Raw genomic sequence first — 20,247 nt, forward strand, 5'->3', positions numbered from 1 at the left:
ATACTATCAATAATAAAATTTTAAATTATATAATCCATGATACACTACTAAATTATATCCAGAAAAGCATTTATCTATTCCATATCACATAATCCAGGATAAGATTTCGTATTTTAGAATCCAAAATATTTGAAACATGTAAATAATTTGAACTCTTCAATAAGGATAATTTATAAAATATACTTTATTTTATGAAATCAAGAAAATCAAATGAAATTGATTGACATTCTTTATCAGAATAAAATATAATGTTACTTGTAATTGAAAATCAGTCCTTCAAAATCCTCAATATTTCACTGTTATCCTTTTGTGAATGTCTCATTCCATCAGTTTCCTTAACACTTATCAATGGATGAAGATGGATGAGCCAATAATTGGTGTAACAATCAAAGCCACAACAACTTCACTTACATTGTTGTGAAGAAAAAATTTCCCAGTTTCTGGAACCAACCATTCAAACAAGTGACAAGTCCCTTATCACTGAGTTTCCTCAAATACATCATCATCTTGATGTAGCACTGGACTGTTCTTCATGTGTGCAAGGCTTGCTTGGTTACTTCCATCAACCAATGAAGACCTAACTACCTGCAAATAAACAATTTCTTATCTTCATGAATCCTATATTTGTGTATAACATAGTAAACTAAAATTTAGAAATAGTTTCCTAAGATAGTTTTTTTTTTTAAGAGTATAGAAAACATGAGAAACAAACATTCTCTACTCTAACTTTCTGGAAAAACTAAAAATTTACTAACTGCCATTACAGTAATCTGGTTTCTTATAACTGAAATTTAAGATCAATTTGGTTAAAACCAAGTATTAGTAATATATGAAATGAAAACTAGGACACATGAACTTTATAGATACATTACTAAATAGGAAGAGAGAACATGAGAGGATACAGTATCCTCCAAAAGAAGCCACGTAGTGGAAGGAAAACAAATTGTAAAACCACCCACATATTTAGGATCAGAGGATTTACTACACCTAATAAAAGAAATATTAACAGTTTCTACTATTACCTAAAATTTATAGAAAATTACAATTCTTTTTGTGAATCTCAGTTTTCAGTTAGTGAAATCACTATATCCCAATAAATTTTAACCAATAGCAGATCTAATAAAGTGAACTTTAAACTTATAAGATTTGCTTACACTTATATACTAAAATCTAATTGTATTTTAATCGATATGGGATCTCTGACAGTAGGGAAAGTGTATTAGTTGTACTGTTAAAAGTTAAAGATATGTTTAAACTAACTTCTCCATAAACATTCTAGGAGAAAAACATAAGATATAATATATCAGTTTCTCCAAAAGCTAAAATTAGCTTATATACAAATTAATAATAATAATTTAAAGAAGTTATATGAGAGAACTTCGACAACATTGATCAATAAGAAGATATCTGGTGGTTCGACCTGCTGACCTACTGATCTTCAAACATCATTTCTTCCTCAAGCATCCCTACACCAATGTCTCCTATAGATGGGCTTTTCATTGTCCTAAACAAAGGTATTCGGTACACTTGTAGCCCTAACCCTTTATATGTTAGTACTTCATCAGGATTGAGTATCTTCTTTCTATTTCTTTCTGGATTCTATGTCTACAAGTGAAGTCATGCTAGTCCGTGTTGCAATCAAGAAATGTTAGATGAAAAGAAATGGCTTCTTAACAAGTCAATGGCCCTTTGGAATTGGTTTACTTACCTCCCACAAAACACTAGCGTTGGTTGCCAGAGTGTATACCATGAAGGCTGGTACATATGGCAAGATTTATTAGTACGATACCCAAATCTTTGGCTTCAACTATAGGGACACCTCTCTTCTTGCCAAGATTACTTTTCTGCATCTATTTCTAACAATGGTTGTCATCTTCCATTGGTCACTTCACCAACAAGGCATTAAGAATGCCTCCTTACATGGACATCTAGAGCATTGGAACCGATATTTGCAGTTGTGAGTGGTCCGATAGTACCTCAATAGCAGGAAGGTAATAGATTCAATAAATTTTGTTAGGATAAGCTTTGATACCATATTACAATGTGGATTTAGGTCTCAATCTTATAAAACTATCTTATAAGGTGGGAATTGCCCTCTTTTCTATTCTATTTTGACACTATCTCTTGTTGATGAAGGACTTGAGTTTTTCCTTTGATAGTATCTCTTCTTGATGCAGGACTTGAGTATTAACCAAAACCCCTCACGTCTAGCAGTACTGGCGTGGTACATGTATAAAATGGCAAGTGTCCGTTTTAATAGATCTAGGATAGGCTCTAATACCATCATACAAAATGGTTTTCTCCGCCTTATAAAACCATTTTGTAAAAGTATGCTACTGATGACATTCTCTGAATGTCTTGAAATAGTCTCATCATGCATGATTTGGTTGCTTTAGCCAACATTTCTCAAATCTGGTATGAGTTGTTGTGAGGCTTATCACTGTTTTTTCCCAACATTCTTCGTTGGCTTGTGCATTTATTTGGTAGTCTATGTTTATGACACTGTTATAACTAATAATGACTCTAATGGGATCCAATGGCTAAGTGTGTGTTTGATTTGCAATTTCAGGGGTGCCAAACATTAGTTTGCACATTCCACCGCACAAAATTAAAGTAATAACTGTAACGGATTGAAAAAAAAAATGCATGTCACGTTCAATTGAACAATAACCCAAAGTCAGTTCTGGACAAATTATCTAGGTCCCCTCAAGTACTTTCTAATTCCTTGGGGTTGGTCAATCAAAAATTGATATTGTCATTTCAAAGAAAAGTATGCATTGGACATCCTCAATGAAATTGGTATGCTCGACCGTCATCCAAGTGACATTCTTATGAATCCCATTGTGAAGCTCCTTCCAACTGGAAGGAGCCACAATAAGGCGCAGGAACTAGTATAAAAACATAATCAGGAAGCAAGCACACATGCAGTTTATCATTTTAAGATACAAAAGAATATACAGCGTAAGATCTAATTTTGAAGTCAATAGCAGCATATAACAGGCTCAGATAATGCAACCTTTTCAATTTCTTCTAAAAGATACGTGTTCTCCTTTAAGTACTGTATTGCTTTGTCCCTTCCCTGTCCCAACCTGTTTCAAGACACCAATTGGATGGTTAACATTAAACCAAGCAAATTTACATATAAAAAGAACCCACCAACCATTTGGACAAAGAGAGGGAAATACAAGGTAAAGGGAGAGAAATAAGGGCATTGGAGAAAAACCAACTTTGTTTCACAAATCGATTAGCTTGCAAATAAATTTTATATTGCATATAATTGCACTGTTAAGTCCTTAATCTGGAGGACACACGCACAGAAAGAGCCGAGAGAACAATGAAAGAGATCACTCACTAAATAAAAAATAAGTGCTAAGATTCAGAAAGTAGAGACAGTACCGATGGTCTCCATAGCTGTACCAAGAGCCCTTCTTTGAGACAATATCCGTCATTTCTGCACAATCTAAAATGCAACCCTGCATTCAAAAGGAAGTGTTAAAATAATGATATAAACTAACAGGTCTAAATGCTTGTGTGCTGCAATACTCACCAGCTTACTGATTCCCTCTCCAAATATAATTTCAAATTCAGCTATTTTGTAAGGCCTTGACACCTACAACAACTTATCGAGTTAAGGACCTCCAGAACATAGTTTAAAATCAATGAAAAATACAGCATAATATTTGCTAAATTATAAAAAATACATCTCCAAATGTCTTGGTTTATCTTTAGAGTAATTTAGAGCAACTTAGATGAACTCAAGATTGATTCCATATTTTATTTTATTATATCACCTAATTTGAAATTAGGGGTTAGTGCTTTGTATAACAGTGATTGTATACCATATACACATGCTATATTTAAAATCTTATAATAGGGCACAAGGGAATGAATCTTGGATACAAAGAACAATTCGAAATCCCTAATTTGTAGTACCCTATATTTCCATATTTGCATGTAATAAATGTCCTCATTCAAAATATTTTTACCACACTCTGCCTTAAGCTGAAGGATACATGTCATACAAACCAGGCTTGTTAAAATATAGAAAGCACACGATCCCTTAAATGACTCACATGTCGACAAGTTGGTTACTACAGCTACCAGAGGCAGTTGTAGTTTCCCTAGACAAAACCTTTCTTACAAATCTACAGTCTAGCTTTATGTGTTCAGTACATTCATTGAAGATCTATTTTGACTCAATGTGGAGAGCAACTTGATTGTCACAAATAGGTTCAATATCTTCAATGTCTCCAAAGTGTAATTGTTGAGGGAATTGCCTAATCCATGTAATTTACCAAATACTTGCTATCAATAGTATGAGAACCACCAGTAAAGGAATTGGAACTGGGGAAGAGTATGGCATGGCCTCACAGGCAGGTACAGCGGCATGTTCAGACACCACGATCGATTATGGGTATCACTGGTATGTTTGAAGAGGTCACACAGCTCAGGCATCCTCGTGCTGAATTTCCTAGAAGACACGAAAGAAAGGCAAGTGGAACAAGATACAACCATTGAGAGAGACACAGGAGATAATGTAACAGACTCGAAAGTGTAACACAGCTGAGGAATCCTCGTTGAATTTCCTAAAGACATGAAAGGACAAGAGGAACAAGAACAACTATAAAAAGAGACTCAGGAGATAATGCAGCAGACTCAAAAGTGTCACACTGCTATCCAGTTTTTATACACTGTTAGAATAAATCTAGAATAAATTAGCGCAAGAAACAAAGAGACTGATAAATGATAGGAAAGAATGAAACAGAATTGCTTAACTTTGAAGAGTATAATAAATGTCAAGTTTCAACTGATTATGTTATGCAGCGCTACAAAAAATGAATATAAATGTTTTAAACAGAAAATTTCAAAATTTACAAATATTGTCGCTTACCTTGCTCTTTTGCACTCTTAAACGAACTTTAAGACCAATTTCTTCATCTCCTTTAACCTAAAAGAAATTGAAACCAGAATGATGAAAATGCACTGTGATGCTTCATTCAAACAACTTTGACATTACAGTCAAAAAGGTAATTTCAGTAAAACTGCTGATAGTTTGGAGTTGAGATGCCTCTGCGGAACAGTAAGGTTTAAGATAATATAAAGATTATGCTAGGACAGTGTTATTGAGCTTACAGACTTTATCTTCCCTATAGGACGAACTTCTAGCCGAAGTGACGCAAAGAACTTCAATGCAATTCCACCACTGGTCACTTCTGGATTTCCATAATAGACACCAATCTACCAAAAAAGTAAATAAAAAAATGAATCATATTAAGAAAAACTAGAGATTTAAAAAGTCAAATATAAAAATTCAACTCCATTGATTGAGTAAGCAGTTGGATTTTACTGTAGTCCTAATGAAACATATGCGGTTATCCAAAAGGAAAGTTAGACTAATTAAGCACAAGTACCTTATATCTTATTTGATTCAAAAATACAAGAGTGCAACCAGCTTTAGATGCATTTCCAGACATCTTACGCAAAGCTTGGCTCATAAGACGAGCTTGTAATCCAATTTGTTGCATTCCAATCTCCCCCTGTGCATTTATATGAACAAATATAGTTAAAAAATGCACTCCTTAAATTATAACCAGGAGTACATGAAATCAAGAAGTAATTGTTTACTTCAATTTCAGCTCGTGGAGTGAGAGCTGAGACAGAATCCACACAAATGAGATCTATGGCACCAGATCTACACATTCGGTCTGCAACTGTAATATGGAAAGTTCAATCAATTCATAGACAACAAACAACACCCCGCTGTTGCAATATGGACAGCGCAAAGATTATGTTTTCCATTTGAACACAATCACATTAAAGGCAAATATATTACTCTCAAGAGCCATCTCTCCATGATCAGGTTGGCATACAATTAAATTTTCTACATCCACTCCTAATGCTTTAGAATATGCAGGATCAAAAGCATGCTCTGCATCAACAAGCATCGCATTGCCTCCTAACTTCTGCACATCATAAGAAAATAGCATATTGATCCAGAATTTTCTTTTATATCAAGTGATTCTTCATGATCAAGAATTAATGATTTGAAAAACTCCAGACGGATAAGTTACCTGCACTTCTGCAATAGCATGAAGAGCTAGGGTGGTTTTTCCACTACTTTCTGGTCCAAATATCTAGAAAAGATATAGCAAATAATATCAGCTTGACCCATGACAGAACAAATAAGTTATTAGTGTGTGCGAATGGGGAATTTTAAGAAGATTTGTATAGAGAATTTGAATTATTTCATGATAACATATGTTGTTTAATAAAGAATTTGAAATTCTAAAATCTTAGGAGTACTTTGAATTTCAAATTTCAGAAAAAAGTAAGAATCAAAATTTTTCAAATTTTCAAACTCATGTCTCTTCTGTTTGTACTCTCTCATCCACTTAGCTTCAGTCGAGGTGTCATCAACTCAGTTAAAACCAAGACACTATCAGTTTGTCCAAGATCAGGGTGTTGTTAATTCATCACCGTTTCTTCTAAAGCTAAAGTCAACCAAAGTTATTTTTTGTCTGACATTGTTTAGGTTATTTTATTGTCAATGTGGGTCAGTGATATTTCCCAATCAATGTTAGTTAGGGTTTCCATGGTCAATATAAATAGTATTTTTTTCAACTGATGTCAAACTCATTCTTTCCACTTGACTTCAGTGGCGATTATTTTCAATTGATGTCAGTAAAGGTTGTTCTTCAACCAACATCAGTCAAAGTTACTTTTTATCCAACCTAGATTGGGGTAAAGTCTCAAATGACAAGCATAATAAGTATTAGAGTTATGAGAAGACCTAATACCTTCATTTACTGAATTAGGTAGTTCTACTTCAGGAGCTAGAGATGGAAAGTTTGATGGAGTAGAAGATGAGTCTATAGGTGGAGTTTGGATGGGTTGGACATGGCTTCAAATAAAAAAAGGTTTAATCCCTATTTTTACCCCTCTTCCTAGAATACACTTTTACTGATTGTTTGCTTCTACTGATTACCTGTATACGTGGATGGGCGAGCGGGTGTTAAAATCCTATTTGTATCTTGCTGTCTAACACATACCCAAATTTAAATGAAATCCTAACCATGAGAATAAATATATATCTCATTCTTCCCAATCAATAAATGTAAATAGGTTATATGATCACAAAAAGAAATGAACAACAAGGAGATGTATAAAGACAATACCTCTACAATTCTTCCTTTAGGAAGACCACCACCTAAAGCACAGTCCAAGGTCAAGCAACCACTGGGAAAAGTTTCACTGCAAACATTTAAGATGAAATACAAAATCTGTCATGCCATTTGATTCACAGAAAATAGTGACAGGGTATATAAACTGTGTTTCTCAACAACTTAGGTGAGACAGAGAACATATATGTGGAAAAAATGCATACACCAAAGCTCCACCAGCACTGCCCAGTCTTGTAACACTTCCCTTTCCAAAGGAGCTGTTTATATCATTCATTGCTGCTTCCAATGCTTTTTGCTAGAATGGAAATTTATTGTCAAATTGAATACACTTAAAATTAGAAACATATCTCATCAACAATTGATAACTAAGGAGAAACCCTAGTAGAAGAATAAACTATTAATTTTCATCAGAATAGTAACCTAAAATCAATTTAGGCTTACATATGTTTTAAGTCCCAGTACAATTAGTAAGTTTTGGTTTTGGTTCCCAAAAAAAATTGTTTCTTTGTTTTTCATCCCTATAAAATTTGAAAGCACTGATTTTAGTTCTTATAAAATGTGAGTTTTAGTTTTTAGTCCCTATAAAATATTTTTTACTGATTTTCATCCCTCAAATTCCAAATTACCTTTTTTAATGGCTAATACTTATTTTAAAATAAATAAATAAATATCATTTATTTTATGAATCTTAAGAAATTCTTTTACGTGTAGGCTGCTAGCATTACTTCACTTGAAATGGTCCCTTAACCTTTTGTTTAAGAATAAGTAGTTAATTAGTGTCATAATACTAGTGATCAAAAGTAATGATTGTCAATTTTAGAGGGACTAAAAACAAAAAATTTCTTTTGCAGGGGCCAAAAATAAAACTTAATTATTTCACAGGGGCTAAAACCATATTTAAGTCATCAGTTTATAACAAATATGGAACCATATATCTTAAAACTGACATGCTAAATGAATCTAATGGACCAGTAAAGGAAACATTATACTTCCATGAATATTGAGATCAGGGAAAGTGCATAAAAGACGATGTGGTGAAATTTTCTATATCATTATGTCTATCGAAAAGGTGGTTTGAATATGATGTCAAACATATCTAGAAACAACAAAATATCATACAAACATCAACCAAGATAGAATAACTCCCATACATCATTCTTTTGGAGTACCATATCTCTTCTATTAAACAACAATTATTAATAAGCAGGAATTCATTGAACTCCTTCAAGCAATATTCCATAAACCCCACAAAAAGCATGATGAGATGACATTGGTCAATGACTATATGTTGCCTGCCAACACTAGACATGGCTATAATGTAGCTTAGGAGATAAAATTGTTGTTGTTATGAGGTTTCAGATAATTTGATTAGTTCTCTTAGCTTTTATTTCTTAAGCCTATTAACCGTAGACACAACCAACTAGACCAGCCACCACTGCTATCATCACCAACTTCCTAGTTTCCCGTGTCATCTACAAAAATGGAAGGCACAGAGGAGGCCAAGAAGGAATGAATGGAAGTGAAAGCAGGGTACATGACTAAATGAGCAAATAGAAGGAGGATGGTGTAAAACTGAACCCCATGGTGAAGACCAACTGAGATTATGGTATCTGTTGTTGATTTAAGAACAATATTAAGAAAATGATAAAATCACAAGATATATTTCACAAGTCAAAATTTTTTCTATGCAACGATATCAGAATTTCCAGATGCATACTACTCTACCCTTCTGTCAGAGGAAAATGAACACATGAACATACAAATTCATTTTACATAGCAGACTTTGAATTTGGTGTCATTACGGTTTAAAGAGAGAATGAGAAAAGATTTAGATTTCGTGTAAAATGAAATTTTAACCCCAAGTGTAACCGAGTACAATCAAGTATATGTAGCTAACTAATGTGTAAGAACCTAACCGAGTACAAACAAGCATACAAGCACTACAAACCTAACTTAGAAAAGAAAACTATATTTTTGCAGACTAACTATACTCTAATATAGCTCAATAGAGAATGTCACAAAATGCAAAAAAAAAAATAAAAAAACTTGTCTCAACACATTTTAGTAATTGTTGTTCCCGATCCCACATACATGGCTAGAGATTTTCAGAACTATATAAACAAAGTAATCAAAACCCCCACCAAATTCAAGTAAGCCCTAAGGCAATGTCTTATGAAATGTCTTTCAAAACCTATAATTTTGTTAGTCCAATTTCTCTATCTCAAGTTAAAGCAACACACCTACAGCATAACACCAAACACATATACAACAGGCACTGAACCAAGCACTTAGTAATGCAACTAGAAATAGTACAATAAACAAACAAATAAAAATCTCTTTCAGGGTCTGTATAAACAGACAATAAAAACCACAAAGAAAAAGTCCTAAAAAAGTGATCTTTTTATCTATAAGTAAAAGTACCAACAAGAGCACAAAGGCAACACTCACTTCAAAAGGGAAAGTGAAGCCTTCGTGAATGAAATATAACCAGAGCCCAGAAAAGCAAAAGTGTTCGTAACCAATAACAACAACAGCAAAATGAGGCATACCCTATCAATGAAACGAGGGTCGAAATCACCGGAGAGAGCACCATTGGGTCTGCCGTCAAGCTCGCATTGAATATTTACATGCTTGGAAGCGGTGACAGCACGAAATCTGAGAGGAAGAGGGAGCGACAGAGAAGAAAAGAGTGGTGCTTTGAGAATAACACTGTGGGGTTTCAGAGGGAACATCAAATCCATAATTGCTGGAACAAAACTGAAGATACACAATTTTTTCTGTTGTAACACAGATAACAGGGAAGACAAAAACCTGCACAAACAAAAATCTATATCTTCAGTTTCGTTGGTTGTTCAGTGTAAACATATAAACAAGGCAACAGAACACAAATTATGGAAACCAAATAATCATATAAGTGACACTTACAAATATTTATAATATAATATAATATCAACAAGTAAGTAATGCTCTAATATATTTTTAAGATTTCTAAAAAAGTTCTTTTATCTAATTTAAACTTATTGTATAAAAAAATCAATATTTTGAAGTTTGAAAACTAAAAGATGACGATTTATAGAAACTAAAGGGGAAATCCATTCATTTTATAAACTTAAAAATAATAAAATCAAAATTTACAAGAATGAAAAACGAAGAAAATTTACTGGTGCCCAAATAAAAAAAACGAAATTGAATATTAGAGTAAAATTATAGATGTTCTAAAATTAAAGAATTTAAAAAAAGAAAATAGGGGACTAAAATGTCAAATAGAAAATTAAAGGGACTACAAATGCAATTGAGCCAAAAGAAATAGTTATAAAAAGATTAAGCTTGGGCGACTTTTAAATGTAAATGTAAAATCAATAAATTGAAATCAGTTTAAATTTTTTAAAAACTTATTTTGGGTTTTTCAATAAAAAATAACAATAGTATGATTAAACGGTTAAATAAATTAGATTTAATAATGTTTTAAGTCGCAGATAATTAAGATTTTTTAACTGAGTTTCCGGTTAATTTATGTTGTTTAGTGAGAACTCGATAAATTAATTTTTTTAAACTCGAATTAAGACACCAATACGTAATAATAATCTTCATCTAGTTGAGCGGTTATCATATATGATTTCAAAATTTTATAATTTTTAATTTTTGATTTTTTAAATTATAAAATTATAAAATTATAAAATTATAAAATTATAAAATTATAAAATTATAAAATTATAAAATTATAAAATTATAAAATTATAACATTATAAAATTATAAAATTATAAAATTATACAATTATAAAATTATAAAATTATAAAATTACAAAATTACAAAATTACAAAATTATAAAATTATAAAATTATAAAATTGTAAAATTATAAAATTATAAAATTATAAAATTATAAAATTATAAAATTATAAAATTATAAAATTATAAAATTATAAAATTATAAAGTTATAAAGTTATAAAGTTACAAAGTTACAAAGTTATAAAATTATACAATTATACAATTATACAATTATAAAATTATAAAATTAGGAAATTAGAAAATTAGAAAATTATAAATTAGAAAATTATAAAATTAGAAAATTATAAGATTATAAGATTATAAGATGATAAGATTATAAGATGACAAGATTATAAGATTATAAGATTATAAGATTATAAGATTATAAGATTATAAGATTATAAGATTATAAGATTATAAGATTATAAGATTATAAGATTATAAGATTATAAGATTACAAGATTATAAGATTATAAAATTATACGATTAAAAGATTATAAAACTATAAGATTATAAAATCATAAGATTACAAAATTATAAAATTATAAAATTATAAAGTTATAAATTTTTAAGATGAACTTTTTTAATTACAAGACAAACTCCTTCTGATTTCTTATTATAAGATAAACTTTTTTTTATTATAGGATGAACTTAAAAAAAAAACATTGGTGCTCGTGTAAACGAGGTGCTTTACCTAACTAAGCTACATCTGTTCTGTTTTTTATACATATTTAGAAGATAATTGCTTGTAAAAATTAATATTAAATGAGGAATTCCTTGAATGGATGTTGGTATTGCTTATCAATGATTTAACATCTATAATCAATTATTATGATAGATGGGTACTCTTTTTTTAGGAGTTATAAATTACCTACTTACCTACTTAACTCTTTATTCTTATATAGTGCTCTATTTTCTCATTTCTGGTCAATGTGGGACTTAGACTCACACTTGTATTCCTAACAATCTCCCCCTCAAGGGTGAGTCCCTTCAACCACATTGGTACACCCCCCTCCAGCGGAAGCTGCCCAACCACGAGTACTCTTTTTCTGCCCTTTTCTGTACCGCCGTTATTCTTAACGGGACACGCTTTACCTAGAACCCTTATCTAGGACTCTTGCCAGGAAGACTTTCGAACCCTTATCTGGGACTCTTGCCAGGAAGACTTTCGATACTAGGACCATACTGGTACTGCACTCGTCTGAGCCGGTATTAACCATCGGCTCTGATACCACTTGTCAGGTTTTACAGAGGGGGTTTCACTGGGGAGAACAACACCAATGAGATCTGAGCCCAACCACATAAGACACTGACACCACTCTCAACCCAAAACCTTAAGGCAATGGGTTTGGGTCTTTATTCTTATATAGTGCTCTATTTTCTCATTTCTGGTCAATGTGGGACTTAGACTCACACTTGTATTCCTAACAGTTTCCTCCTAAGGTATTGAAGCGGAATTATGGGCGAGAAGTAGATATCTGGAGTGCTAGAGTAATTTTGTACATCTTACTTTATGGTGTTCCACCATTTTGTGCAGGTTAGCTTTATCTTACGCATGTTATTTTTTAGCTTTTTAGAGTCTGTGATCTTAAATTCTCCATTTTTAAGTTATTGAGGAGTTTATGCAACCATTGTTTATCGTGTACTATGATATGATCATACTTTATAATAAAGAGAAAGAAAATTATTTACCATTGTTGAATTACTTTTTTCAGTTCGGCAGCACAAAGTTATAATAACTAAAAAGAGGTATGTCTTTTGGTATTAAACTTTGTTCTTTGTGAACTCATTTTAGTTACAATGACAAAAAAAAAATGGAACGAGCCTCTATATAAAGCTAACCAAGGAGCTTTGTACAAGGTATGTGGTTTGAAACTCTTGTAAGGAAAAAATAGTCTATATGTGTTAGTCTATATGATTCATGTTTGAGTTGTAAATTCATTTATTTATTAATATGATTCATGTTTGAGTTGTAAATTCGTTTATTTATCGATTACTTTTCTAATTGGCAGTTGGTTGTCGAAACAAATTTCTCTGTTTCATTTAAACATTGAAGCTACTATTTTTTTTATTTGTGGTGGTTACTTAACGCATTAGTTTAGTGTAATGTTATAAGTTGTCTTTTTGGATTTATGTGTTCTGATTACGGGATTATGTTTTCTTGATTATTTTGGTAACCTTGATTATTTATTGATTATACATTTATGATTAGCATAACTTTCCATTTAATGTTTTATGTCTTTAATAATCAATCAAAGTTATGGCAGGATATATACTACTTACAAATTGATAGAGCTGGTATGCTGCTCCATTTGTTTTAGTGTCAGTCATGGCATCCCCAATATATACATACTAAATATTATATATGTATACGTACTATGATAAATGGTTTGATGGTCAAGGTGATGTCCTACCTACAATGACTTTTTGAAAGATCTTATTGAGCTAGGCCGCTTGCTAATACTCATAATTTACATGTGTGAAATATTTGGGGTTCTTTTGGTATCTCATGTACCTTGTGAAAGAGAGAAAAGAGTAAAAGTTTTGGACTTTGTAGAAAATTTTCGCTTGCAAAATGGAGTGGTATGTTTTGAAACTATAATGTAGAGCCAATTAACTTCATTATTACTGTTAATGATATTTTCATTCTGAAAGCAGTAGTTTCCATATAGTACATTATATTTTTTGGATCTCCCCATAGAACTAATAATAGAGTCACCTCAAAACATGGTCATTGATGTTGCAATAGAGATGTCTATTATGTGAATATGTGAACTAGGTGCTAAATGCAGGAAAAAAATAAGCTTAAATATATTAATTAGATCGCTTCAGTCGTTAGTCTCTGACCTGATGATAGTTGGTGATAGTTTTGACATGATCATGTGCTAACCACATCTATCTTAGAACAACGTGAAGAATATTAGTAGTGATTATTTCTTTTTATTTATAATTCTCTTTTCTGCACTCTCACTTTTCTTTTTGGCTTTGGCAAAAAATAACATTTCCTTCATTTGCAAATTGGATCAGTTGAAACAATTGAACACTCTTGGTATGATTAATTGTACCTTCAGTCTAATACTTAAATAGTGGGATAAGATTTGGTTATTATTTATCATTTTATTGTTTGATATGTCTTGGATGATGTTATGGTTCTTTCACAAATGCTCAATTGGCTGTATTATTTTTTCATTTATTTTCTTACTTAATATCTTCTTTATTCTTGAGGAAAAGTTTACATGGAAACGAGTAATAAAGAACCCATATAAATGGGGATGAAATAAAATACAAATTTTAAAGTACTTTCTTGATAGATCCTGATGCATTAGATATATTTTTGACTAAATTACAATGAAACCTCTTAAGACTTTCTTAAACTCGATACCATTTTACTTCTTCTTTTACTCTATGTTTCATTCAAAATTAACTTGACAAAGACTCCTTGGTTGATTGTTCTCATGCATTAACCTTGGTGTAATAGCTACAATTATAACTACATGGAAGGGGAAACAATAAGAGTAATGTACGAACTTTTACATGTTGATGTTGCTCATTGAATGAACTTTTAAATGTTGAATTCATCTCACTGAAATGGAATGTCTTTTTAGTTTCCTTGGAGTATTATAATTCAGATTTTAGAGTGTGTGCAGATGGTGAGTATGCTTTTTGAAGATTGTTTCTGTGAGAAGCTGATACAATTACATGTTGTACAGACGTATGTTCATTTCATTTTGCTATAGGCTTTTTTCTTTACAAAATTTTATATTGGATTCATCAATAAATAGATTGCATCGAAGGATATTATTGGATGATTGATTGATTTTTACACCAGGAGAAATTAGTTTTAGCTTTATATTGTTGCGATCCTAATTTTACACCAAATTGATAACTTTATTTGATTTTTGCAGTTTTTCAGTATTCATAAGGCCAAAGTGTGAAAGAGGTTATAAAAGAAAACTTTGAGACATGTAACACGACCAATGTTTTGACAACATATGGGAATGGTAACACAACAGTGCCATTGAGAAAAGGTGGGTAGAGATATTTTGTAAGTGGAAACAAGTTGTATTGTCTTGTAAGGTTTAGGTAAAGTGATGGAAGAAGAAAGCATGAAAGAGAAACTGTTAGAATGAATTTATTACGTAAGGGAAGGATACAAAGGTTTATATATAGTAATACATGGATAACAGAAATATGCAGACATAACAGACTGCATAACAGAAGAAGCCCATACATACATATATATCCCTAACACGCCCTCCTTAAACTTAGGGTGGAGGTTGTAAAGCAAACACACAAAGTTTATCACGAAAAGGTAGAAACGAGGAACCAGATAGAGCTTTGGTCAAAACATCGGCGACCTGATAACGAATAGGTATATGACGAATACATAGTTGTTGTTTGTGGACGAGAACGCGAACATAATGGACGTCGAGAGCGAAGTGTTTGGTTTTAGAGTGCATAACAGGGTTGGCGGTGAGCAAAACTGCACCAAGATTGTCAGAATAAATTGTGGGAGTGGTTGGTTGAAGATTGAGTTCACGAAGAAGGTTACAAAGCTAGGAAACATCAATAGCGACATGGGCGATGCTTCGTGACTCAGCTTCTGTGTTGCTGCGAGAGACAACGTGTTGTTTCTTGGATGACCAACTGATAAGGTTAGAACCTAAGCATATACAAAACCCAGTGGTTGATTTGCGATCATCAGTGTCTGACCCCCAATCGGCATCAACAAAGGCGTGGACAGAGAAGTTTTTGCAAGACGTGAAACGAAGACCATGGGAGTGAGTGTCAGCAACGTAATGAAAGATCCGCTTGATAGCCTTCCAATGATGAAGTTAAGGGTTGTGCATATACTGGGAGACTTTATTAACAACAAACGTGATATCAGGGCGAGTGAACGTCAAGTATTGGAGGGCACCAACAACCTGCCGAAAGAGAGTTGGATCTTGAAAAATTGTGGAGCCATCTGCGGTGAGTTTAGGTGATGAGACCATAGGTGAAGGTTGGGAATTTACGTTGACCACGTTGGCTTTTTGGAGAAGTTGGTGGATATATTTGGTTTGACTGAGAAGTAATGAGCCATCAGGTGTCCAATGAGCCTCAATACCAAGAAAGTAGTGAAGGCGTCCCAAATCTTTGAGCGAGAATGAATTGTTTAGAGTAGTGATGAGATTCTTAATAGCTTGTGATGAGGAACCTGTAATAAGAATGTCATCAACGTAAATTAATATATGTAGAACAAATTTGAAATTAGTAAAAGTGAAGAGAGAGGGGTCAGATATAGTGGGTTTAAAACCCAGTTGCACCAGAGTGTTGCTTAATTTTTGATACCAGGTTTACCAGGCTCGAGGAGCCTGTTTCAACCCATAGATGGCTTTGTGTAGGCGACAAACTTGATGTGAATTGGAGGAAAAATCAAAAGGTTGATCCATATATACAATTTCATTAAGTTCACCATTGAGGAAGGCGTTGTTTACATCCAGTTGATGAACAGGCCAAGCATGAGATATGGTAAGCGAGAGAACGACCCTGATTATCACAGGTTTAACCACGGGACTAAACGTATCGAAATAATCAATTTCTTCTATCTGATTGAAACCACGAGCTACCAATCGAGCTTTTCGTCGTTGCAGAGACCCATTTGAATTATATTTATTTTTAAAAATCCACTTGCAATCCTGGGGGAGGATCAACAAGGGTCCACGTGTTGTTTTTTATGAGATCATTGTATTCAAGCTCCATAGCATGTTTCCATTCTGGATCATCAATGGCAACCTGGGGAGTACTTTGTAGTAGTTACAGTCCAGACTTTGGGCTTTGATATGCCAGACTTTGCTCTTGTTGTCATGGGATGTACATTGAGAGTGGAAGCATGATATGTAGAAGAGGCTATAATGGATACAGAAGAATTATCACTTGAGTTATCATTAGGAGGGCAGGAGGAGTGACTATTTGGAGTATTGATGGTATTAGGAGAAGAAGTGGGTGGGGGAGGAGTTTGAGATATAATGGATGGGTGGTGATCATTAGGTTTAGGAGAGTGAGATGGGGGTGTGGGAAGCAGTAAAAGGGATGGATGTGCATGAGGTGAAACATGATATGGTAATGAGGAATTTTCAAAAATATTTGGTGTACTTTTATATGGAATTTTATATTCATCAAATAGAACATCACGAGAAATGTATATTTTGCCACTAGGATGCAGACAAATAAAACCTTTTTTATTTATAGAGTAACCCAGAAACAGACAAGCATGCGATTTAAAGTCAAACTTATTCCTATTATATGGTCTAAGCAAGGGGTAGCACATACAACCAAAGATACGAAACATATTGTAATTTGAATCACGTTTATAAAGAATGGCATGAGGTGTTTTATAGTTCAAGGTGGATGTGGGAAGATTATTAATAATGAAGACAGCAGTTTGAAAAGCGTAATTCCAGTATTTTAAAGGCAAGCCTACATGAGCAAGAATACTTAAACCAGTTTCAACGATATGGCGATGCTTCCTTTCCACATTACCATTTTGTTGATGTGTGTGTGCACAAATATAACGATGGTGGATGCCAAAGGAAGCAAGAAAGTTGTCGAAATGCAAGAACTCACAAGCATTATCACTTTGTAAGGCTTTGATTTTACAGTCAAACTGATTTTCTACAAGTAATTTGAATTTTCGAAAGACATCTAAAGCTTGAGATTTAGCATGCAAAAGGTAAATCCAAGTATATTTAGAATATGCATCAACAAACGAAAGATAGTATCGATCACCATTTATAGAACAAACATGGGAAGGTCCCCAAATATCCATATACACTCATTCAAGGGGATGCATATATTGAGTTTGAGAGGGAACATAAGGTAATTGATGAATTTTAGAAACAACACAAGAATAGCAAAAACTAGAAATAGTATTGGCAAAGATGTTACAATGATGCAAAATGCGTTTGATGGTTTGGAATGAAGCGTGACGCATGCAAGCGTGCCAAAGCTTAACAGAGTCAGTCTTCACAGAGACAGAGGAATGATACAACGTTGGAGAAGATTTTGATGCGTGTTGCAAGGTGGGAAACACATATATGCCTTCTTTAAGAACTCCTTTGAGAAGTACCTCCTTGGTTTCCTGATTTTTGACAAAACAATAGTCAGGAAAGAACTCAAAGAAAACTTTTGTTGTCTCTAGCAAATTGGGAGACGCTTAACAAGTTTTTTGTAACAGTGGGAACATGTAAAAGTTTGTTTAAAACAAAGCAAGAAGAACGCGAAGTGGAAGAAAGATTTGTGGAACCAAGATGAGCGATTTGCAAACCTGCATCGTTGCCTAATTTGATATGTTCAGAACCAGTGTAAGAAGTTTTAGTGTTGTAATTATTTGTATCATTGGTAATATGGTGTGAGGCCCCACTATCGGGGTACCATAGAGGATCAGATAAGCAGGAGACATTAGAAAGTTGATCATAAACGTCAGAATTGGTAGATGAAACCTGGGAATTATGCATTTGTATCTGTGGTTGAAAATCACGATTGAATCTGTGCCAACATTCAGCAACAAGATGACCAAACTTGGAGCAAAACTGGCATTGAACTCTATTGTTAGTTTGCGAGGAGGATTGTTGAGGTTGCCATGGCTGCCGAGATTGTTGTCTTGAAGGGAAAGAACGCCCGCCACAGTTAGACGAAGATCTTGAACGAGAGCGGCCACCACATTCGGACACCCTTCCTTGCGATGAACTGGTCCAGGATGATGTAGAAACATTGGCTTGTGGAAGAATGTTAGTGCTCCTGTGTTTTTCGAACCGCTCTTCTTGAGCGAGAAGCAAAGCTTCGATTTCTTCTACGGTGTAGGGTTCATGGCGAGATAGAATAGAGGTGACAAACCCATCATAATCTTCGTGAAGACCATCAAGGATGTATTCAATGTGATCATCTTCTGTGAGGGGTGAACCAATAGCTGCAAGAGCGTCGACGAGTTTCTTGATGTCAAGAACGTACGCGGAAATGGACTTATCCTTCTTGGTGCTTTTGAGTTGAGTTTTCAATTTCTTGATTCTTGCACGTGATTGACTGGTGTAATACACATTGAGCTTTTGTCAAGTTTGACGAGAGGTGTTTAAACCAACCATTTTTGTGAGCATAGTGTTTGACATGGAGGCCAGAAGCCATGCCACAATGAGACGATCTTGTTGATGATAATGAAGGTAAACCGGGTTGACAGTAGCGCTTGTTTCAACCTCAGGATCAACATATTTTGGTGGGTAGGGAGAGCCGTTAAGAAACCGCATGAGTTGAAGACCATCAATAGTAGCCAAGACTTGATGTTTCCATATCAATAAATTGTCTTCGTCAAGTTTGAGGCTAATAGGAGAATTGAACGTGTGTGGGCTGAGGGAAGAAGCCATAGATGGGGAAGAGTGGGAAACACCAGAATTAACAGTAGCGGAAGACATGAGGAAAGAAAAAAATAGCTTTGAATACCATGTAAGGTATAGGTAAAGTGATGGAAGAAGAAAGCATGAAAGAGAAACTGTTAGAATGAATTTATTACGTAAGGGAAGGATACAAAGGTTTATATATAGTAATACATGGATAACATAAATGTGCAGATGTAACAGACTGCATAACAGAAGAAGCCCATGCATACATATATATCCCTAACATGTCTTAGAGGAATGAAACTTCATGTTCATGTTGAAGGTTATGATGGCAAATCACTTGCTCTAACTATAGCACCTAAGGCTGTGGCTGGATTTGATGAAAACACTGTCACAGTTCCAAACTCTCCTTCATCAAAGAATAGCACACATCTTTCAGCTGGAACTGTCAATTATCTTGTAAATAATGCACTTCAGTTTATTTATGTTGTTGTTATGGTTGATGCATATTTTAGTGTAATGAATGTGACTAATGGAAAAAAGATATTCTCTCTAACTTTAATATATACGACCATTTAGATAACATTTTATTATCTATAAACCCTACTCTATGTAAGGTTTAATTTTATATTGATTTGTAGTTTGTTTTGTCAATGAAGGTACAAAATTGTCAAAGCTGGAGCAGAGAGGAGGCATACAATGGTTGTTACGGAGGATAGAAATTCCTTGGCCTTTGGATGGGACAAGCGTGGACAGCTAGGTTCGGGTCCTGTGAGAAATGGTATGTTTTTTCAGTTATCTATAAAATTCTGCAGTTTGTTGCTGATATATTTTAAATTACACCCATTATTTGCTTGAATGTTAACCTGCTCCATGTATTTTATTGCCATCGTTCTGATCTTTATGAGTGGAAATGTAGTAAAGCTTTT

At 33.5% G+C, this 20,247-nt stretch overlaps 1 protein-coding gene across 1 annotated transcript; it reads right to left on the reverse strand.

Annotated features, from left to right (window-relative positions):
• Nucleotides 1–226: 226 nt before the first annotated feature.
• Nucleotides 227–10,063, reverse strand: RECA1 (recA DNA recombination family protein). Its single transcript, XM_028053514.2, has 13 exons — nucleotides 9,731–10,063; nucleotides 7,385–7,476; nucleotides 7,176–7,251; nucleotides 6,072–6,134; nucleotides 5,834–5,963; nucleotides 5,626–5,711; nucleotides 5,412–5,537; nucleotides 5,134–5,238; nucleotides 4,892–4,948; nucleotides 3,548–3,610; nucleotides 3,397–3,473; nucleotides 3,017–3,089; nucleotides 227–585 (listed from the first exon to the last, which is right to left on the reverse strand). The coding sequence occupies exons 1-13, from the start codon at nucleotides 9,920–9,922 to the stop codon at nucleotides 478–480; spliced, it is 1,248 nt and encodes a 415-aa protein (XP_027909315.1). The 5' UTR covers nucleotides 9,923–10,063; the 3' UTR covers nucleotides 227–477.
• Nucleotides 10,064–20,247: the final 10,184 nt, after the last annotated feature.

This window comes from Vigna unguiculata, chromosome 11 (assembly GCF_037176805.1).
Source record: "Vigna unguiculata cultivar grain cowpea cultivar isolate G323 ecotype 2 chromosome 11, ASM3717680v1, whole genome shotgun sequence".
NCBI classification, from domain to species: Eukaryota; Viridiplantae; Streptophyta; class Magnoliopsida; order Fabales; family Fabaceae; genus Vigna; species Vigna unguiculata.

What these genes read in the sequence shown, in the direction of transcription:
- RECA1 (XM_028053514.2), bottom strand. Translation starts at nt 9,922, where the DNA reads ATGGATTTGATGTTCCCTCTGAAACCCCACAGTGTTATTCTCAAAGCA. An exon ending in TACAGCTATGGAGACCATCG is followed by an intron (nt 3,090 to 3,396) that starts GTACTGTCTCTA and finishes GTCTTGAAACAG; the next exon opens with GTTGGGACAGGGAAGGGACA. An exon ending in TTTTAGAAGAAATTGAAAAG is followed by an intron (nt 586 to 3,016) that starts GTTGCATTATCT and finishes GTTTATTTGCAG; the next exon opens with GTAGTTAGGTCTTCATTGGT.